This window comes from Oncorhynchus mykiss, chromosome 6 (genome assembly GCF_057628025.1).
Source record: "Oncorhynchus mykiss isolate SJ-2025 chromosome 6, ASM5762802v1, whole genome shotgun sequence".
Lineage (NCBI taxonomy): Eukaryota > Metazoa > Chordata > Actinopteri > Salmoniformes > Salmonidae > Oncorhynchus > Oncorhynchus mykiss.
This window is the reverse complement of record NC_143027.1, coordinates 33,123,379-33,143,432: the sequence shown is the minus strand read 5'-3', so window position 1 is coordinate 33,143,432 and position 20,054 is coordinate 33,123,379. Positions and strand designations below refer to the sequence as shown.

At 44.3% G+C, this 20,054-nt stretch overlaps 2 protein-coding genes across 10 annotated transcripts in view; one reads left to right on the top strand and one right to left on the bottom strand.

Annotated features, from left to right (window-relative positions):
* Positions 1–2,206: 2,206 nt before the first annotated feature.
* Positions 2,207–12,722, bottom strand: polk (polymerase (DNA directed) kappa). Of its 2 annotated transcripts, none has more exons than XM_021606220.3 (16): positions 12,347–12,722; positions 11,997–12,147; positions 11,264–11,383; positions 10,951–11,103; positions 10,371–10,502; positions 10,129–10,279; positions 9,423–9,623; positions 9,018–9,142; positions 8,719–8,885; positions 8,564–8,596; positions 8,352–8,448; positions 7,332–7,503; positions 5,883–7,124; positions 2,940–2,976; positions 2,674–2,768; positions 2,207–2,585 (listed from the first exon to the last, which is right to left on the bottom strand). In XM_021606220.3, exons 2-15 carry the CDS (start codon positions 12,126–12,128, stop codon positions 2,684–2,686), a joined length of 2,847 nt encoding a protein of 948 aa, XP_021461895.3. In that variant the 5' UTR covers positions 12,129–12,147; positions 12,347–12,722; the 3' UTR covers positions 2,207–2,585; positions 2,674–2,683. The 2 variants fall into 2 exon arrangements, with proteins under 2 accessions (XP_021461895.3, XP_021461896.3); XM_021606221.3 differs by having other exon boundaries at positions 2,688–2,768; positions 12,347–12,721.
* Positions 12,685–20,054, top strand: part of LOC110525788 (ceramide transfer protein) — a 40,093-nt gene continuing 32,723 nt past the window's right edge. For 5 of the 8 annotated variants that reach the window (XM_090237706.1, XM_090237703.1, XM_090237705.1 and 2 more), the window contains exons 1-2: positions 14,401–15,127; positions 16,671–16,805. In XM_090237706.1, coding sequence (XP_090093832.1) covers positions 15,035–15,127; positions 16,671–16,805 — 228 coding nt within the window. In that variant the 5' untranslated portion in view covers positions 14,401–15,034. Of the gene's footprint in view, positions 15,128–16,670; positions 16,806–20,054 lie in introns of all 8 variants that reach the window. The other 3 variants (XM_090237704.1, XM_036979934.2, XM_036979936.2) reach the window with 1 other exon arrangement.

Genomic DNA, 20,054 nt, shown 5'->3' with positions numbered 1-20,054 from the left:
ATCTTGTCATTAATTTATTTGATTAGTGACTAAGCTCCTACATGTTTGTAAAGTAGACTATCATTATATTATTATGAATCTAAGCTCCAATCTAAACTACAACAGCAGTCTAGGTCATGTGTGTGTTTAAATGGATTTGTAGATGTCAGATGTAGACTGACATCGCCCAATAGGGTTTCCCAAACTCGGTCCTGCCCCTCCAGGGATATTCAACTCTTACCCTATGAGGTCCGGAGCCTGCTGGTTTTCTGTTCTACATGATAATGAATTGCACCCACCTGGTGTCCCAGGTCTAAATCTGTCCCTGATTAGAGGGGAACAATGAAAAAAATGCAGTGGAACTGGCTTCGAGGTCCAGAGTTGAGTTTGAAGGTCCTAGAGTTTCAGCATGGAACAAAACAGGAGTGTGTGTGTGTGTGTCTCGCGCACATGATGGAGCAAAGTGACAGTCAACTGATGAGGAACGGGCTTTCTTACCATAGTGAGTTACGTTATAAATCATGAGCTGGATAGAAGCAGTCTACTCCGTTCAGAACTGGATAATAATTGCTGTGCGTCATCCTCCTGTCATAACAGGCTATTGTTTGTTCTTTCTCATAAAGCTGTGCTTGAGAATAGCCTAGCCTAGGCCTATGGCTATAGACTTTCATTCTTGTTATTTTTGTGGTGGCAACTTGAAGACAACAGTACCTTCTCAGGCTATTAGAATATTTGGGAAATAGGCTACTATTCATAACTTTAATTTGTTTTAAAGTTATGGTAGGCCTAGCAGGATATATTATAGGCCATTTGGTTTAAACTTTGCATGGATGGATTTTTTGACCAGATGGATCATTTTTCTTAATTAATAAGCTTGAACTTGATTAAACTTGTAATTATATTTTTCTTTTGGCCATTGATATTGTTTTTTCGCTCTCATTATTAGTCCCATGGCTACCCTACATTTGTAGGTCCTTCAAACAACTTTTTGAGATGGAACTCAGATGAATACATTGGGAGAGAATGCATGCATAAAATGATGAAAGCATACTATACCTCAAACTCAGTCATATCGAATGGAGAGACAAGGGAATATAGCCTACGTTTTTTAAAACAACACAATATAGTTAAGGAGTGTCCGTTATAAAAAAAATAATAGATTTAGACTATGAGGCCCATGTATCTGACAGAGCGAGAGCGAGGATGTTGTCTGACTGGACATTTTGCGCTGAAATAGGCTATAGCAAATAGGAAGATAGATTACTGGGAATGTCCCTCATGTGCTGCCCTGACCGACTCCGTTCTAGGCATTCTGCGTGGCGTCAGTCAAGTTCAAATAGGTTACACCATCGTCTGTCACATCACGATGTTGTCACCATTGACGATGGCTGTCAATCTTCATCCATAGAATCGTTTGAGTTTATTTTATTTTTACAGGGACTGCACGTTAATCAACGTTTCAGTAAAAGTGCCGGTTTTAGCCAGCCGGCTAATTTTCAACCGCAGTCCCTGGGCAGGTTATTAAAAACAATTACAATATGGACAATAGCAACATAGGACAAGCAAGACATAGCATACAGACAGAGCAACATAGGACAAGCAAGACGTAGCATACAGACAGAGCAACATAGGACAAGCAAGACGTAGCATACAGACAGAGCAACATAGGACAAGCAAGACGTAGCATACAGACAGAGCAACATAGGACAAGCAAGACGTAGCATACAGACAGAGCAACATAGGACAAGCAAGACGTAGCATACAGACAGAGCAACATAGGACAAGCAAGACGTAGCATACAGACAGAGCAACATAGGACAAGCAAGACGTAGCATACAGACAGAGCAACATAGGACAAGCAAGACGTAGCATACAGACAGAGCAACATAGGACAAGCAAGACGTAGCATACAGACAGAGCAACATAGGACAAGCAAGACGTAGCATACAGACAGAGCAACATAGGACAAGCAAGACGTAGCATACAGACAGAGCAACATAGGACAAGCAAGACGTAGCATACAGATAGAACAAAAAGCAGCAAGACAAAATTCATAAAAGCAACAAAGTGTTTCCACACCTCACAACAGACATAGAAGGCGGCAACACACAGCTAGGGACCATGTTCACAAATCTGATTGACCTTTAGCCATGTCTTCAAGCAATCGTAATAGCCTCATTTGTACTGTGCACATTAAATGCTCAACACAATGACACAAGGAGAATAATTAATTGAGCCACATTTACAGTGGTGGCAAGTTTTATTTTCTGTAAGAAAAATAGCCTATGAAATTTGAATACAATAATATTCCTTTATTTTTATTTTTTATACATAGCCTATATTTAAGTTATCTTATGCAAAAATACACCATCTCATACTGGTACTGGTTTGCATCAACTACCTTCACTAAAACCCCTGCAAAGGCTCTGCCTGCTAACTTATGACCATTATGACTTTTTTTTAAAACTGCACAAGAGATAAAAATGTATTTCTTTTGAAAGAAGTGTATCTTCAATGCTTGAGTAAGCAATCCAAATTCCCAGCAATCCAAGAAGTACTAGGTAGGTAGGGATGGTTGCTAGTGAGGTCACCAGCACTCCATTCACCTGAGATCAAGGTAACAGTCAGTCATTATCACTGTCTGAGCATAATACTTCATACGCAGGATCGTCTGGGAGTAGTGTGTGTTGTCACCTAAGCTGCATCACCTGAAGAACTTGTCAATAGTGTTCCAAGCTGGGCCCAGGGCTTTGGCCTTCTTAGAGGGGGGTGGGGGAGACAAGCCTCTCCTGGAAGTGTAGCAGAATAAAAACACAGCACATTTAACTGAGGGATTCTCACTGTCTGCACCCATCTTATTTTGACGTACCACACAACATGTTGAATTAACTCCTCGATGAATGTGCTGACTTTCAAACTAAATCTCTCTCTTTTATGTGTGTAAGGAGATGTAGTCATACCTTTTGCTCTTGCCTCTCTGCAGGGGCTGCTCTCGCTCTGTGGAGGGAAACACGAAAAACTCCATCAGATTCTTCCGCTGAAAACAGAACGACGACTGTCTATGTCCGGCAAGTCATTTGTGTTCATTTTAAAGCTATAAAGACTAATGTCCCAGGCAGGATAGTTAAGGGGAAACTGGGAGAGATCGTCTTTCCATTGTCAGGATTCAATGGGTGAAGAAGGGATTTACCAGTGGCAGAGAGCAGGGAAGGGTTTTAACCATAAGTTTTAACCCCTTCTAGTTTTAACCATAAGACTTCAGGATAGTGTAATTCAATTTCAGGATGGAAAATAGTTTTCAGTGTTAACCTAAATGAATAAAACCAGACAGAAAGTATGTAGAAAAATTAACTAACCTACAGTCAGGTCCATAATTATTGGCACCCTTGATAAAGATGAGCAAAAAAGACTGCACCCCTGTTTTTAGTACTCCAGCCCCTCCCCTGTTTTCAGTAGTCCAGCCCCTCCCCTGTTTTCAGTACTCTAGCCCCTCCCCTGTTTTCAGTCCTCCAGCCCCTTTCCTGTCTTCAGTACTCCAGCCCCCTCCCCTATTTTCAGTACTCCAGCCCCATCCCCTATTTTCAGTACTCCAGCCCCCTCCCCTATTTTCAGTACTCCAGCCCCCTCCCCTGTTTTCAGTACTCTAGCACCCTCCCCTGTTTTCAGTAGTCCAGCCCCCTCCCCTGTTTTCAGTACTCCAGCACCCTCCCCTGTTTTCAGTAGTCCAGCACCCTCCCCTGTTTTCAGTAGTCCAGCCCCCTCCCCTGTTTTCAGTAGTCCAGCCCCCTCCCCTGTTTTCAGTAGTCCAGCCCCTCCCCTGTTTTCAGTAGTCCAGCCCCTCCCCTGTTTTCAGTAGTCCAGCCCCTCCCCTGTATTCAGTAGTCCAGCCCCTCCCCTGTATTCAGTAGTCCAGCCCCTCCCCTGTTTTCAGTAGTCCAGCCCCTCCCCTGTTTTCAGTAGTCCAGCCCCCTCCCGTGTTTTCAGTACTCCAGCACCCTCCCCTGTTTTCAGTAGTCCAGCCCCCTCCCGTGTTTTCAGTACTCCAGCACCCTCCCCTGTTTTCAGTAGTCCAGCCCCCTCCCGTGTTTTCAGTAGTCCAGCCCCTCCCCTGTTTTCAGTAGTCCAGCCCCTCCCCTGTTTTCAGTAGTCCAGCCCACTCCCGTGTTTTCAGTACTCCAGCACCCTCCCCTTGCGAGGATAACGGCACTAAGCCTTTTTCTAAAATGTTTTATGAGATTGGAAAACACTTTGGGAGGGATCTTAAACCATTCCTCCATACAGAATCTTTCCAGATCCTTGATATCCTTAGTCTGTGCTTATGGACGGCCCTTTTCAATTTAACCACAGGTTTTCAATGGGGTTCAATTCCAGAGACGGAGAAGGTCATTGTAAAATGTCGATTTTGTGATCAATTAACCTATGGATTTTGACATGTGCTTGAAGTTATTGTCTTGCTGGAAGATCCACTTGCAGCAAAATGTCAGCCTCCTGGCAGAGGCAACCAGGTTTTTGGCTAAAATGTCCTGGTACTTGGTCAACTTTATGATGCCGTTGACCTTACCAAGGGCCCCAGGACCAGTGGAAGCAAAATAGCCCCATAACATCAAAGATCCACCACCATATTTTACCGTAGGTATGAAGTACTTTGTCTACATACAGTATGCTTCTGTTTTTCGACACCAAACCCACCACTGGTGTGTGTGGCCAAAGAGCTCCATCTTCATGTCATCTGACCATAGCACCACCTGGACTTTGATAAACGGCATTGGCACTTGGATTGGAACCGGTTCTACAGTCAGATAACATGAAAATAGAGGTATTCTATGTCAAAACCTGGTTGCCTCTGCCAGGAGGCTGACACTTGGCTTCAAGTGGATCTTCCAGCAAGACAATAACCCCAAGCACTAATCAAAATCCACAAAAATCTACATTTTGCAATGGCCATTTCAGTCTCTGGACTTGAACCCCATTGAAAATCTGTGGTTTGAATTGAAGAAGGCAGTCCATAAGAGAAGACGAAGGATAAAAGATCCGTCCCAACGTGTTCTACAATCTCATAAAACATTTGAGAAAAAGGCTCAGGGTCGTTATCCTCACAAGGGGAAGGTTGAGTACTGAAAACAGGGGTGCCAATAATTCTGACCCTATCTTTTAGAGATGTTTTAAACAACTTCTTAGAAAACTATTTCTCTCTGAGCAGTTGCATTAGTATAAAATAATACATTTCCCAACTTTTCTGCATACAATATAGCTCAGTATTTGTATTATTTATTTTAAACAGTCTTTTTTGCTCAACTTTGTCAAGGGTGCCAATAATTATGCATAAAAAAAGATATACCCTAAATAAAAGCTAGACATTCAGGAAGAATCGAACATTCTAATTTATGAGTATTTTTGGCATGGCTGGATTACCAACCGAGCACATAGGGGACATGCCCAGGGGCCCCGATTTGTGTACCCATTGATTTTTTTCTATAACGTTTGAGCATAAGAACACAGGGTGCTGGGGGGCTGACCTTTCAAAGCTAGCATTTTCAATCGCCCACCATGTGGCCAATTGGCATGGTATTGCATGAGAGGGTGTGGCCCTTGGGCCTTTACCATGTTGCTAAGTTTCACAATAAGGCATGGCAAAATGCGTAGAATTGCAGAAAACTTGCTTTCACGTTGCAACATTTCCTGTAAAACAACACATTTGTCTCTATGCCCCCGACACACCCACCACGTAAGTGGATTACATATTGAGTAGGAAGAGGCAGAAACAGGACCAATGGAAGCACTGGGGATGAGACTGGTAGTGGCAGCACATAGAAAAACAGAGTTTAGAAGTCCCTGGTCTATTTGAATGACAATGGCAGTAATGCATGATCATTCAGTAAATAAAACATCTCTGAAACACGGACCTTTGTGGGCAGCAGGTGGTGCGGTGTGGGTGGTGCGGTCCACAGATGCCAGTCCCCCAAGCTCATGCAGGACTTCCTGGTTCAGACAGAGGTCAACGTGTCGGTTAAAAAGGGTGAGGTCATTGGTGTCCTGGGTCTCCTGACACACTGGACAGGTGAGGGCGGGGCCTCTGTGGTCACGTGACTCGGGCTTGGGCGTAGTCATTGGCCGAGGGCCACCGGGGGACAACAGACAAACCCGAACACGAGGGTCACTTTGAGATGAAACCTTCAGGGTGTTAGCTCTATGTATAGATACATCTCCATTTGGACAAGTGTTAAGGCAGACAGGGTTCAGGCCCACAGTGCTTAGTGAAATATTAGCTGTACTCGTCTCATATAGAAGTAAACCTGTAGTGGACTCCGTATGATCACCTGCACTTGAGTCTAATTGAAGGCCCACTGAGTCCAACATGCACCTACTGAGCAGCTCACTACCTTTCTCCTTCGGCCCCTCCTCCCTCTTCCCTCCAGTTATCTCTTTCTCCACCTCCTCCTCACAGACACGGGGGCCTCTCTCTAGCTCTGTGTCTGTGTGGTTGTTTTGCCCCATAGTAACCCCACTGAGACACTGGTCAACGTGTCTGTTGAAGACTGTCAGCTCTGTGGTGTTCACCTCCCTGAAGCATACAGGGCAGGTCAGACTGTCTGTCCCTGACTCTGGCTCTGTTGAACAGCATGATGAAGTAGACGCATGGGCTGAAGGTTCATGTGTCATTTTGTCCGAAGCTGTCAATGCACTCATAGAGATGTCTGTCTCTGCTGATGTATTTGTATTCTTCGGAGTGTGTGTCTGTGTCCCTTCGGGGGTGGTGGTCGATGAGGTTGGGCCCCGTCTGGTCTCGAAGCCATTACAATCTCCCTTCTCTGGTGGGTCCTCTCTCTCAGCTTGCAGTCGCAGCCTCTGGGCGTGAGCTCTCTGCAAGAAGGATTGCTGGTTCTCCCCAGTCCCGCCCACCTCCACCCCTCCTCGGCTAGGTACCCAGGCGTGACCCTCTTGCCCCTGTCTCTGCTGTACCATGGAAGGGCAGGCAGAGGGCTGAGTCTGGCCTGGAGACTTAGGTGGATGCTCTTTCACAGGCTTGTGGGAGGAGATCTGGGAGGTGCTACTAGAGTCAGTCTGTTTTTTATGGAGAAATCCCACAATGCTCTTCTGCAGGGGTTTCTTGTCGTCAGCACTGGCGAAACTGGAAACCCGAACGCCTGCAGACACGCAAGCGTTGATTTAAAACTGCAGTCAATTGTTTTAATCAAGCTACAAGTTCAAATATATGAATTATTAACAGATTCAGTAGAAAGTACTTCATATATTATTGTTATGTACAACATGTTTGAAAGCTGATATTAATGTATTTTCTTGCCAATGGGACACCACATTTAAACAGACGGGAGAAGGTAAAGTAAGATTACCCATAAGCCTCAGTCTCAGTGGCTGGGGGCTGACGTTGTCGATCTCAGTCTTCAGCAAGTCCTTAGCGACAGCAAAGAGCTCTTCCGTCGTAGCAACAGCACACGGCAACGTCCACGCTCTGGTTTTCACCTCAAAGTTGACATTTTTCAGCTTCAACGTCACCGTTTTGCCCTGGAAGAACACAGAGCAAATTAAAGGGTGAAGCACAGATTAAATCTGGTTGGACCTGGGGGAGGTGTCAAAAGGACAGAACAGACATAGATTTGACTGACAGATGACACTAAGTGAAGAAGGGTCAAAGGCATTTTCCTAGGAGAGTGATGGTCATTCCCAAGCAGCCTATTCCCCAGGCAGGCTGAGGCTCACACTGGTCCCTGGTATTCTCCATAACGGTTCTCCATTTCTTCCAGGTATCAAAAGCATATTAGGGCTCAGTCAGCGGGTGACGGCAGTGCCAAGCCAGCTCTCTCTATCGATTGGGATGGGAACAGACGCTCTGGTAATTGTGTGAGATGCTGGTTAGAGACAGATTGAGTCTGGGAGCCAACACTAGCGCTGAAATGTTTTAAGACCCCAAAATACCCTCTCTACGGAAACATCCTTTCTGTTCAAGAACCTTTTTCTGCTCTCTCTTCCCCAGAGGAAAGAGTCATCTGAGGCAATCTCAATGCACAGAGCAAGAGGCAGGCAGTCAGGCAATGGCTGTTCACAATGGTGCTGAATACTAACACACCGGCCATAACAAACAGTTCCATGTGTTATGTACTGTTGGACGGCTCTGCATTTCACACAATAGCCACAAAAAGCCAAATACTGGAGTTTGATTTCAAACATATACAAATACTAGAGTTTGATTTTATTTTTTTTACTATGAATCCAATAGATCAGACAGTGAATTTGAGTTTAAGAATATACCGTTTAAGAATATAAATGTGCTATACAACTGCAATATATTCTAGTAATGACCTATACGATTAGTAATAGTGTACTGTAATCAACTGAGCTGTGCTGTAGAGTACCTTGAGCGCCTCCTTCTGCAGGTCCTGAGCCAGGTCTTGGCACAGCTCCCTGCACAGCGAGAACTGCTCCTCTAATGCACCCATCTCTCCAAAAGTCCTGACAGAGAATGAGGGAGATAGAGAAACAGGTTGGATATGGGGAGCGTTCGAGTATGTACCATTATTTATCTATGTGTTTCACATATATGTTGCCAGAAAATAAAAACAAACACCTCTCTGTACTCATGCTTTTTCTCTCTCCGTCCCTGTAAGGAAATACAAAAACAGACAGACTCAGTCAGATGACTTGAACTCATTTTACAGATGAGTTTTCTGTATAGTCACCCCTCTCCCCACTGCCCACCCCCCTCTGCTTGCCCGCCAGCACCTCTCGATGTGTGTGGAGCCCAGGCCCATGGAGATGTGGAGGAAGTGATGCCAAGACGTCTCAGAGAACAGCAGGGCCAGCAGCGCCATCTCCTGGCCAAGATGGGAACAGCTGGTGATACCTAGAGCTCCCAGCATCTTCTCTGTCACCTTCCCAATGCCTGAGATCTGGCACACCAAAAGACCATCATCTGTATTTGTAAGTCATCAGCCAGCAACATGTTCCATAAACAATCACCTAGAGTATGCATCCCTTAAAATAGGCTGTCTAGGTTTAAGGGTAGGTGTACTACAGCCTACCTTCCGGACTGGCAGGTCCTGTATGAAGTCTATGACAGCCTGTCGGTTAGAGGGGAGTCTGTACTGGCCGTTGGGTTTGTTCTTATCACTACACACCTTGGCCAGCATCATGTTTGGGGCAATGCCTAGAAGATTTTTTTTTTTTTTTTTTTTACACACACACATACATACATGCTTAATGTAACTATACACAGAATATGATGATAAAGTTAGCCTGGGATAGTAACATATCAAATATTCCCTGAGGTATTTTAACACAACTAACAATGTAACTCTGAGGTGTCCAAAAAGGCACCCTATTCTCTATGGGCCCTAGTAAAAAATAGTGAATAGAGAATAGGGTGCCATTTGGGACTCAATCCAATGTGTCCTCCAAGGAACATGAACACACAGCATTTCTCTCACCTGCGCTGGCAGTTAGTGAGGTCTTCTGCTCGATGCGGAAGCGCATCTCTCTTACCGCCTCCTCGGCACAGGTCCCAAACACTTCCACCTCTCCCCCAGCAGCATCCTGCAGACAGGGGGAGGAGCTGGGGCTGTTCTCAAACAGGACAGGAGACAAACCCTCTACCTCTACTGTCTCCTGTAGGCCACCATGGTCCTCAACTAGAGAGAGAGAGAGAGAGAGAGATAGACAGGGAGAGAAGGTGTGAGATAGTGAGAGATGATTCACAGAAGAGGATCCACGTCTCTTATCGTCTGCTCCCCTTGTCCCTCTTTACTCTTGACAGGTGGCAAAAGTGAACTAGATAAGAGAAAGCGACAGAATACACAGACATAGTTCTAATCCCTTCTAATTCACTTTCTCTGTCAGGCAGGAAATAGAGGAAGAATGACATGAGGCTTTTGCTATTAAGCTCTTAGTAAACCTCTCTCCTTTTGTTACATCTTCCATATAACATATAATTTATACTACATCTAACCTACTTACAGTCTACTCTCAAAGTTGTCTTACAAATGACAACTTTATCACAGTCCGTAAACCACAACTGCAATATTGTTTTAAAAAAAAGCTATCCAACAGTGTAACAAACGACCATAACGCTCAGTTATGACATAGTCATCCCCTGTGTTTAGACATCTGACCTAGCACTGACATGGATCTAGATACCTCTAGCTGTCCCAGTGTTGTTGGTGTGGTGGGTACGGAGGGCCTCTGGCCAGCCTCTCCTCTGCTCAAGGTGGTCACTGATGTCCAGGTATGCTTCGTCGAGACTCATGGGCAGGAAGTGAGGGTCATAGTCTGCAAAGACCTCCCGGACCTAGCAGAGATTTAGGATGATTAGGGACTCATATGTCTCTTTGGGGAGGATTTATATATACAGTGTGTGTGTGTGTGTGTCAGATCCTTACTTCAGCGCTCACTGCTTTGTATTTGTCAAAGTTGATTGGAACAATAACCAGGTTTGGGCAGAGCTTCTTTGCGATGAAGCCAGGCATGGCGGCACGAACCCCAAACTTCCTGGCATGGTAGTTGGATGTTGACTGAGGAGAGTGGACAAAACACATACATTTGTAGATATAAATAACCTGGGGTTCAATATGAGATCTGTGTTGTCGTGCAATAAAAGCACATCTTTCAGATCTAGTGAGAAGACCATAAACCAGTTCATATGTGAAGGAGAAAGATCCCCAGATATGATCCTCCCTCTGGCTAGCAATGCTGAGATCATTCAACAGACTTGGCTGTCTTATTTTGACATCACATGATAACTGGAGACAATTGGTATCACGAATGAATGACAATCAAACAAAACAACCACTACACTCATCTCTGTTATTTGTCTCTAGCGGGTCTTGTTTGTCATAGTCTTGCGTGGCCAGCCTTCTAAATCCTGTCTCTTTCACGAGAAGCCTTGGCTTCTGAGGCTGTTGGTCAATATAAACGTTTCTAGCAAATGAACAGTGCTGTTCATGGCGTATAGAATCTCACCAACATGCTCATGGAGCCCACGGCCATGGGTTTGTCCATCAGGTCAGGACAGTCTCTCGTCTCCACCGCAGCATAGAAGGCATCCATATCCACATGCACAATCACACGGCTCAGGTCACGACCCCTCTCCAGGTCAGAGGTCAACTTCTCCACCTACAACAAGACGTTCAGAGGTGACAGCTTCAAACAAATTATAACACAGAAATATACACTGTAGAAGTTATACTGTAAACCTAGTGTATCTGTGTGTTAGAGGTCACATAATACTTATTTGTGTAGGTGTGTGTGTGTGTGTGTGTGTATAGCCGTGTACCTGTGCTTGTGCTTTGCTCAGCTGTTGCTCAGTGATGTGTGCTTTCTGCAACATCATCCTCTCAATGCGCTGGTTCACCTGCTGTTCCTTCTTCAGCTCGTTCTCATAGAACCTGGAGCCCTGCAGAAGAGAGGGAACCAGAGAGGTGGGTGATCTCCAGTAACAGGCCATGGAACACCGTGAGAAGAGAGGGAACCAGAGAGGTGGGTGACCTCCTGTAACAGGCCATGGAACACTGTGAGAAGAGAGGGAACCAGAGAGGTGGGTGACCTCCTGTAACAGGCCATGGAACACTGTGAGAAGAGAGGGAAACAGAGAGGTGGGTGATCTCCAGTAACAGGCCATGGAACACTGTGAGAAGAGAGGGAACCAGAGAGGTGGGTGACCTCCAGTAACAGGCCATGGAACACTGTGAGAAGAGAGGGAAACAGAGAGGTGGGTGACCTCCAGTAACAGGCCATGGAACTGTGAGAAGAGAGGGAACCAGAGAGGTGGGTGACTTCCAGTAACAGGCCATGGAACTGTGAGAAGAGAGGGAACCAGAGAGGTGGGTGACTTCCAGTAACAGGCCATGGAACATGGAGAAGAGAACCCACTGGACCTCAACACACGTGGGTTTGTCAGTTCCTGTGCCATTAGAGTAAGGTAACTTAGCTAGGGTATTGACTCAAAGTCTAGGGTGTTCGTTTGCGTGTTTGGATAAACAGACAGAAGTTATCAACCTGTACTGTACCTTGGAGGACTCCATGATGATCTTGTTAATCTTGTCCCTGTTAAGGCCCTCCATTCCAGCCTTGTTGTCATTGAGGGCCATTCTTGAGAGGAAGCCCTCCCCACTGGAAGAGGAGGTCCCCCCTGTCGCCATACTTCCTTCAAGTGAGACCCTGCATTGAACACATAAACCAAACAACATTTGCTAAGAAGTATTATGGTAAGTTAACTAGCTTGCTAGCTAACAACCTAGCTAGCAAAATATGTATTCATCCATACAAGTTGGTTCCACAATGTAAAATAATCTAAACAGCTAGTAATACTAATTTCTAACTATCCATGGCAAAAATAAATAATATTTTGTTTGTTTACGGTAAAAGTATATTCTTTGCCTTTGCCTCTTCAGTCTTGAGTTCTGAATTTGCTTCCGCGCTCTACGTCAATTAGGGGGAGGTGCAGTTTCCTTGTTTACGGATGTAAAACCACGCAACGCGCGTATAAACAAAACCTTCAAGAAACAAATCCAGCGACAAACTTTTAACAGGTGATGAAATGTTGTTGATTTATGAATAACGTGATATTAATCCATTAATTTATTAAAACAATGAAATATCAAACTGTTTCAGGTATTTTGAACAGTTTCTGCATAGCGGCGATGTCCTAACCAGAGATAATGGAGGAATTATCTTCCTTTCTCTACCACCTGACCTAACAACCACAGGCCGAGTCCAAGGTTTCTGTCGTCCCCATAGAGATGTATAGAGGACTCTAGTGCCCAAAAGCGAATTTATGCATGAGCAACGTCATTGAGGACTTTCCCCATTTTGAACTAAGTCAACCGAGTGAGACTTCCTATGGGTTAAGGAAGGATCACATAATTCCATCCAGGTCATCAGGAGGGATCAGCCAATGAATTATACTTGTGACCAAACATTCCATAACTGCAAGTAGCAGTAAATTACCAACAGTGGCTTTATACTTTTTCAAACAACACAGTCCAGGTGGCAGTAAGCACAATCTTGTTTGTTAACCAACTCATAAAAGTAGTAAGAAGAAAATGGACTACTTCAAAATGGAGATGGCCACAATGCCATTGCGCTCACAAGAAGCCCTACATTTTTTTATATTTTCTATTATTTTTTGCACGGTCTCTATGCACACTCACAGGGCCCTACAAACTAAGCACATGGATACTCCAACACACTACTAACACCATCATTTGCTCACACACACATAATATGCACATACATTTCTACTGACTACTCACATACAATCATCATATATGCTACTGCTACTCTGTTTATCATACACTATATATACAAAAGTATGTGGACACCCCTTCAAATTAGTAGATTCGGCTATTTCAGCCACACCCATTGCTGACAGGTGTATAAAATCGAGCACACAGCCATACAATCTCCATAGACAAACATTTGGTTTCCATGTGTTTGATTCCATTCCAGCCATTATTATGAGCCATCAGCCTCCATTGGATGCCACCTTTCCAACAAGTCAGTTCATAAAATGTATGCCCTGCTGGCACTGCCCAGTCAACTGTATATGTTGTTATTGTGAAGTGGAAATGTCTAGGAGCAACAATGGCTCAGCCGCAAAGTGGTAAGCCACAAGCTCACAGAACGGAACCGCCGAATGTTGAAGCGCGTAGAACGTAAAAATCGTCTGTCCTCGGTTGCAACACTCACTACCGAGTTCCAAACTCTCTCTGGAAGCAACGTCAGCACAAGAACTGTTCATCGGGAGCTTCATGAAATGGGTTTCCATGGCCGAGCAGCCACACACAAGCCTAAAATCACCATGCGCAATGCCAAGAGTGGGCTGGAGTGGTGCAAAGCTCGCCGCCATTGGACTCTGGAGCAGTGGAAACGTGTTCTCTGGAGTGATAAATCACCCTTCACCATCTGGCAGTCCGACGGACAAATCTGTCCCTATGCATAGTGCCAACTGTAACATTTTGGTGGAGGAGGAATAATGGTTTGGGTTAGACCCCTCAGTTCCAGTGAAGGGAAATCTTAACGCTACAGCATACATTGACATTCTAGATGTTTCTGTGCTTCCAACTTTGTGGCAACAGTTTGGGCAAGGCACTTTCCTGTTTCAGCATGAGAATGCCCTCATGCACAAAGCGAGGTCCATACAGAAATGGTTTGTCGAGATCGGTGTGGAAGAACTTGACTGGCCTGCACAGAGCCTTGACCTCAACCTCATCGAACACCTTTGGGATGAATTGGAATGTTTGACCATCAGGTGTCCACATACTTTTGGCCATGGAGTGTATATCCTGATGCCTAGTCACCTTTCCCAAAAACGTATGTATCTCTATCGATCTAGTATCCCTACACATTGTACATATTGTTCTGGAACTGACCCTGTATATGGTATGGTATGCTTACTTTATCGTGTTTTTATTTTATATTGTATGTTTTTGTTCTACCTCATTTGTAGTATTGCATTTTAATTGGGTACTGCATCGTTGGTGTTAGAGCTTGCAAGAAAGGCATTTCACTGTACATGTGCATGTGACATTAAAAGTTGAAACAAACTTATGGGACAAATACTACAAAAGCGAAATCTATACATCTCTATGGTCGTCCCAAGGTCCGCCAGAGGGCGCTAGCGGGGTAGCGAGATAGCGATCGTAGTTCTGAGCCATCTGAAGGGATTAGCGCTATGTGTATTTGATCGTTGGGGATATGGCGCATTTGAACAGAAGGACTATTTTGTCTGCTGCATTATGACTGGATTTCTAGCCAGCTAACTAGCTTTCGCTAATTGCATTGTAGAGTATATTTATATTAAACGTTACGTCGTGTTGCTTATTGAAACACACATCCCGCAAGGAATTGTGAATTTAGATTGCATGCCAGAGTCTTAACTAGCTACGACAGCTAAGCAAGCCACTCCTGATTGTCTCATGTTTTGCTGTCTTATCGATTTGGCAACACTCGCTTGGCCACGTCTTATCAATTTGTGTATTTTAGTTTTCTCGTGGTAAACGCCAGCCTCTCCCTAGCTAACGTTACCCAACGACTTGGTTGCTAAATGTCGGAGAAGAGTTCGAACTCGTCGGGCTCCGATGAAGATGTGGATCCCGAATCTGGGCATCCTGTTGAACTCGGTGGCGTCCTAAGCAAGGTAAGTCCTACAAAACAAACGATTGATCTTTATTCAAATGGCTAGTGAGGGCGTGATCCTCTCAAAAACACTGCTGGGATACAACTAGAATAACTACACAGAACAAAAACGCAACCTGTAAAGTGTTGGTCTCATGAGCTGAAATAAAATATCCCAGAAATGTTCCATATGCACAAAAAGCTTTCTCTCAAATGTTGTGCACAAATTTGTTTACATCTCTGTTAGTGAGCATTTCTCCTTTGCCAAGAGAATCCATTAACATTACAGGTGTGGCATATCAAGAAGCTGATAAACATGATCATTACACAGGTGCCTCTTGGGCTGAGGACAAACAGCCACATGTGCAGTTTTGTGACACAAGACAATGCCACAGATGTATCAAGTTAAGAGAGCGTGCAATTGGCATGCTGACTGTAGGAATGTCCATGAGCTGTTGCCAAAGAATTGAGTGTTCATTTCTCTAAGCCGCCTCCAACTTCTTTTTAGAGAATTTGCAGTATGACCACATGTATTGCGTCATGTGGGCGAGCGGTGTTCGGATGTCAACTTTGAACAGAGTGCGTCATGGTTTGCGGTGGGTTTACCGAATACCTTGATGTGATCCGATCCTTAGGCCCATTGTCTTGCCATCCACCCGCTGCCATAAGCTCATGTTTCAGCATGATAATGCACAGTGTTGCAAGGATTTGTACACAATTCCTGGATGCTGAAAATGCCCCAGTTCCTGGATACTCACCAGACATGTCACCCAAAGAGCATGTTTGGGATGCTCTGGATCGATGTATACGACAGCGCATTCCAGTTCCCGTCACTATCTAGCTACTTCATACAGCCATTGAAAAGGATGGGACAACATTCCACAGGCCACAATCAAGTTTGATGAACTCTATGTGCAGGAGATGTGTTGTGCTGCATGAGGCAAATGGTGGTCACACCAGACACTGACTGGTTTTCTGATCCACACCCCTACATTTTTTTTTTAAAGGTATCGGTGACCAACAGATGCATGTCAATATTCCCAGTCATGTGAAATCCATAGATTAGGGCCTAAATCATTTATTTCCTTATATGAACTGTAACTCAGTGAAATCTTTGAAATGTTAGCATGTTGTGTTTATATTTTTTGTTCAGTGTAGATAGCTAGCTGCTAACTTTTGATTCAAAGCACTCAAACCGGTGTATGAGTTGTGATTGATAGTCAATTGTTGTACACTTCCCTGTGGTTCCTTACTTCCTTATTGTGGACAATGGTTGGATTAGGTTGACAATGTTTGATCAATTAGGCCTACTATCAGACAATGGGTACCACAATCAAACTGCTCCATCCACTCATAACAAGGTGGGCTCAGTTGCTTTGTATGGCATCTTTGTGGGCCATAAACACCCACTTCTCTTTTCAGTTAATTGGGGAATCCATTCAACTAATCATCTTTAGTGATTTGAAACTTAAGTGTGAAACTAAATACATGACCTCCTTCTTACTGTAATTGCACTGCTAGTAGAAATGTAGTCTTGACTATCTGCCTTTTTTGTTCGTTGACAGTGGACCAACTACATTCACGGATGGCAGGACCGGTGGGTAGTGTTGAAGAACAACACTCTGAGCTACTATAAGTCAGAGGATGAGCGGGAGTACGGCTGCAGGGGCTCTCTGTGTCTCAGCAAGGCGATCATCACAGTAAGTTAGAGTAAAGGTCTATTTCCTCTCAGGAAGCAGCATTATGGCACATGTCACAGCAAAATGGACTTCATGATTTCTATCGTACCAGCAGGGAAAGGGAAGGTTATCTCAAAAGACTATCTCGGTCCCGTTTTACTGGTTTTAAAGATTAGGTGAAAATATGCTAGTGAAATGCTTGCCTAAAACTCAGACAATGTTAGGATGTTCTCTGTCATTACTTTGAGCAATAACTTGTCATTCCTTGGGTCCAATTTTCTCTGCCCCAGAGAGCTAAACATTAACCAGTAATGAGGCTGTTAGTGCACAGTAGGGGATAGAGAGCAGTATTTTGATCAGACAAGGGCATACTGACACTACAAGGAGACCCATTTGTAAACACGTGTACATAGTCCTTTATTAGGCAACTGAAATCCTCATTCCGTCTTGGAATGTCATCTTTGGCCACATACTTTCAGCCTTTGTATGCCGTGCTTCTGTTTCTTCTATAGAAAAGTGTGAGTTCCTATGTACATCCTTAAAAACATAGGTGCTGGGCTAATAAAGAATACTAGTGAAGATGAAGGCCCTCACACTAGTAAAGCTGTGAATTGGGAGCTTTATTGACAGCGTTTTCATCAGAAACTGCTCTTCGTCAGGTCAAACAAACCGAGTGTTCACATCCACACATGTACATTTCACCTCACATGATAATTGCAGACATGACGCCAGGTGGGTGCAAAAGCAATTTGTGTGTCTCTAAATTTAATATCAGTGAGTTGGGCACATGTAGTAGTTCCAGAAAATAATATATATTTACAAAATGACCCCCCCCCCCCTCTACTCGGAGTATTAACACCAGGGTTCTCTGGTCAAGAGTCCTGATATTACTCATGTGCTCTGCTATCCTTGTTTTTAGAGCTCTCTTTATTTTTCCTACATAGCGTAGACCACAAATCCACTTGTTCAGTTATATCACATTTTTTTGTGGAACACGTAATGATGGCCTGGCCTGTAATTGTGTATTTGTTCGTAAAGTTACACTGGGTACATCGGCCACATCTATAGTTACCGTCCGGCACATTGTCTAGAAAGGTACTGTGTGGCAGTGGTGGAAGATCACCACCATTTGACTGATGTTGGGGGCGTGTCTGAAGACCACCTGCAGGGGTTCTTTAAACGTCCAGCTGTTGGTCAGTGCTCAAGATGTGCCAGTGTTTTTTATTTTATTTTTTATGATGTGGTCAAACGGATAGCGTGAGGCTATCATCATGGGTCATATTTTAATAACGTTCCCTTGCGTCATGCAGCCGTTCATCTGGGTAACCCCGCTGTCCAAAACGCTCATCCAGATAGTTGGCTTTATTGTCATTGTCGCTCTGTGTACTACAAGTACTGCGTTTGTGACTGTATTGGCTAATGGGGAGGCTCTTTTTTTCTTTTTAGTGGTGGAAGCTGTCCCTGCGTAACAGGGAATTCCTGTCCATCGGCTTCCTGTATAGGTCCGCGCTAAAGCTACCCCCCCCCCCCCCATCCCCCCCCCTCCCCCTCTTAATCAAAATGTCAAGAACTTGTTTCATGCGCATCAAAGGTGAGGGTCAATTTTAAATGTTCCCTGCTTGTATTGATGGACTGGAATCGATGGTTCCCTCTGCTGTGTCCTGAAATAGAAGGAATACATCATCAAGGAAGGGTTTCCAGAGTCTGATAAATGGCGCAGGAATGGATTGTTAGGGCTGAAAATCACCTTCTTCTCAAACAACCCCACATACAGTTTGGCATAATTCGGTGCCATTTCTACTACCCGTAGCAGTTTCCTTCTGTTGAATGAACATTCTTAGTCAGAACCGTCTCAGCCAGTTCAACAATCCAGTTAGTGCTAGGGAGTGTGCATGTGGGTCGTTGACTAAGACAGTGTGCCAGTGGGTCGTTGACTAAGACAGTGTGCCGTGGCTTCCAGGCTTCCCTGATAGGGGATATTAGTATACACAGATTCAACATCAAACAAGCCACAATAGGCCTCCCTGGTGGCTTATCCAATAGTTTGTGGATTTTTGGTAAGGCATGAATAACACTCCTGATTGGATTGTCTACTTTCATGAACTCATATTCTTTTTGCATAATTTCTCCATTTTCCAACAGAGACTTCAGCTTGCAGTGAATCTCATCTTTGAACAGTGGTGTGGGGTCACGTGACAATTTCTGATAGAAAGTAGTGGTGTTCAATTGTCCCTGAATCTCAGTCACATAGTCATCACAGTTTAACAACACCACAGCTCTGCCCTTGTCAGCATTACGTACAATCACAGTGGAATCATTTATTTTGAAATCGTCCAATGCTTGTCTCTGTTTTTTAGGGAGGTTATTGTAGACTCTCTTCTCGTTTCTTATTCAGTATCTGAGACATCGTTTCCCACCGATCTGCAGTATGTTTCCAGGGAGGGATTTCTGTATCTGGGCGGACAAATGGTGGATTTTGCTCCAAAAGGGGTATTCGTTCTGTGGGAAATGTCATTCTCTATTGTGTCACCCATACTGGACACATCCACATTTGGACTCTTATCTCTCATTTATGGAACAGCTTCTGTTTCTTGCCATTTGACCCTTTATTTCCCTCCTGCAGGCCTCCTGTTGGTCAGATAAGCTGAAATCCAACACCCTGGTTAAACATTACATTTTTTCTCTGAAAATACCAGGGTTCAGTACAGAGGTCAAACAAATGGTATTACTGCTATTTGTGCAATATGATTTAAATGATCAACTCGGATTAACACTACAATATGGGATGTTGCAACTTCCCTTAAAGGGATACTTGGGGATTTCGGTAACGAAGCTCTGATTCTACTTCCCCAGAGTCAGATGAACTCGTGGAGACCATTTTTATGTCTGCGTCCACTTTGAAGGAAGTTGCAAAGGTGTCTGTGTGCTCTTGAGAGAGCATTAGTTCCTTTTCTCTAGGTAAATGCAACTCCGAGGACTACAATGGTTTAATACTAGCAGCACACCCACCCAGTCGGTGGCATTCAGTCTGGAATAAGGAAGACGACAACAAGACTCATACTGCTTTCATAAAGGATTTATAGTATTTTGCATGTAAAATAAATAAAAATGGGGCAATGTTTATGACCTCCTTACAAACAAGCCCATCCCCCCCCCCCCCCCCACATTTTGCTTACATACGCCTTCTATACCTCCCGTGCACATACTGTAGCGGTATGCTGGTGACTAGTAGTAGTGGTGTGCAGATGTGGGTGGGCCTATATTTGAATA

Bases quoted from the DNA above. Each gene is read 5' to 3' on its own strand.
- polk (XM_021606220.3), bottom strand. From the start codon at position 12,128: ATGGCGACAGGGGGGACCTCCTCTTCCAGTGGGGAGGGCTTCCTCTCA. The intron at 11,104-11,263 runs GTACACGGCTAT...GTCTTGTTGTAG, and splicing joins TGAGCAAAGCACAAGCACAG to GTGGAGAAGTTGACCTCTGA. The intron at 10,503-10,950 runs GTGAGATTCTAT...CACTCTCCTCAG, and splicing joins TGGGCTCCATGAGCATGTTG to TCAACATCCAACTACCATGC.